Below are 796 nucleotides of genomic sequence, written 5' to 3'. Positions count from 1 at the left end.
GAAAAGTGGTGAGGGTAAGGGTGTGGGAGATGAAACCTCCGATTACACCGAGCACTTGGGCTTGGAACTCTTGGGCTTAAGACACCTTGGCTTTGCCTTCGGCTTGCCGCATTCCATACTGTTTCTGGGGCGGGGACATGCCGTACGGGGTCGGGCGCACTTGGTCTTCGGTTTGGCGCAATTGCGACGTTGCTTCGAGGACTTGGCCCGCGGTTTTGGGCAACTCTTCCAGACCCTGGGCTTGGAACACTTGTTCTCCTTTCTTGGAGTGCAGCTATTGGAGCCACAGGCACCAAAGAAAGTGTCGCAGCCACTTATTTCAGAGTGCATTCTGAGCTCGGCCTCAATAGAGCGCTGAAGACTGCTCACACTGTTCGGCTCTACGTGAAAAGTGTCCAATGGTTCCTGCGGAAGTGCATTACGATTGCATAAATGTGCATTTCATTTGTATTCGACACCAATAATTTACCGCAGAGTACTGGCATCGATGACGGAATGACATTTCGTTCCATCGGGTTTCAGCTGCCCGTCTTATCTGATAATTCGAGTAATATTCTCCATAACGTTTCTTAAAGTCCCTCAGAAAATTAACAAAGCCAGACGATGAGGCGTATTCGTACTCTGTCCTATTGATATCTTCGTCAATGTCGGAAGCGTCGGACTTAACATATTCAATTGCTTTTCTAGAGGTTTTTACTGATTTTGAAACTGCCACGTCCGGCTTGATATCCTTTTGTTTCAGATTGCTCATTTTGCTACCAATTATTTGGTAAATTCTTGATCGACAAAAATTTCA

The 796-nt window shown here is 46.9% G+C and overlaps 1 protein-coding gene across 1 annotated transcript; it reads right to left on the bottom strand.

The window, feature by feature from the left end:
- Positions 1-766, bottom strand: Mst77Y-13 (Male-specific transcript 77Y 13). Its single transcript, NM_001316655.1, has 2 exons — positions 470-766; positions 1-405 (listed from the first exon to the last, which is right to left on the bottom strand). Exons 1-2 carry the CDS (start codon positions 749-751, stop codon positions 43-45), a joined length of 645 nt encoding a protein of 214 aa, NP_001303584.1. The 5' UTR covers positions 752-766; the 3' UTR covers positions 1-42.
- Between the last annotated feature and the right edge of the window lie 30 nt (positions 767-796).

This window comes from Drosophila melanogaster, chromosome Y, assembly GCF_000001215.4.
Source record: "Drosophila melanogaster chromosome Y".
NCBI classification, from domain to species: Eukaryota; Metazoa; Arthropoda; class Insecta; order Diptera; family Drosophilidae; genus Drosophila; species Drosophila melanogaster.
The sequence above is the reverse complement of the archived record's forward strand: the minus strand, read 5'-3'. Positions and strand labels throughout refer to the sequence as shown.

Bases quoted from the DNA above. Each gene is read 5' to 3' on its own strand.
- Mst77Y-13 (NM_001316655.1), bottom strand. From the start codon at position 751: ATGAGCAATCTGAAACAAAAGGATATCAAGCCGGACGTGGCAGTTTCA. The intron at 406-469 runs GTAAATTATTGG...GCACTTCCGCAG, and splicing joins ATCGATGCCAGTACTCTGCG to GAACCATTGGACACTTTTCA.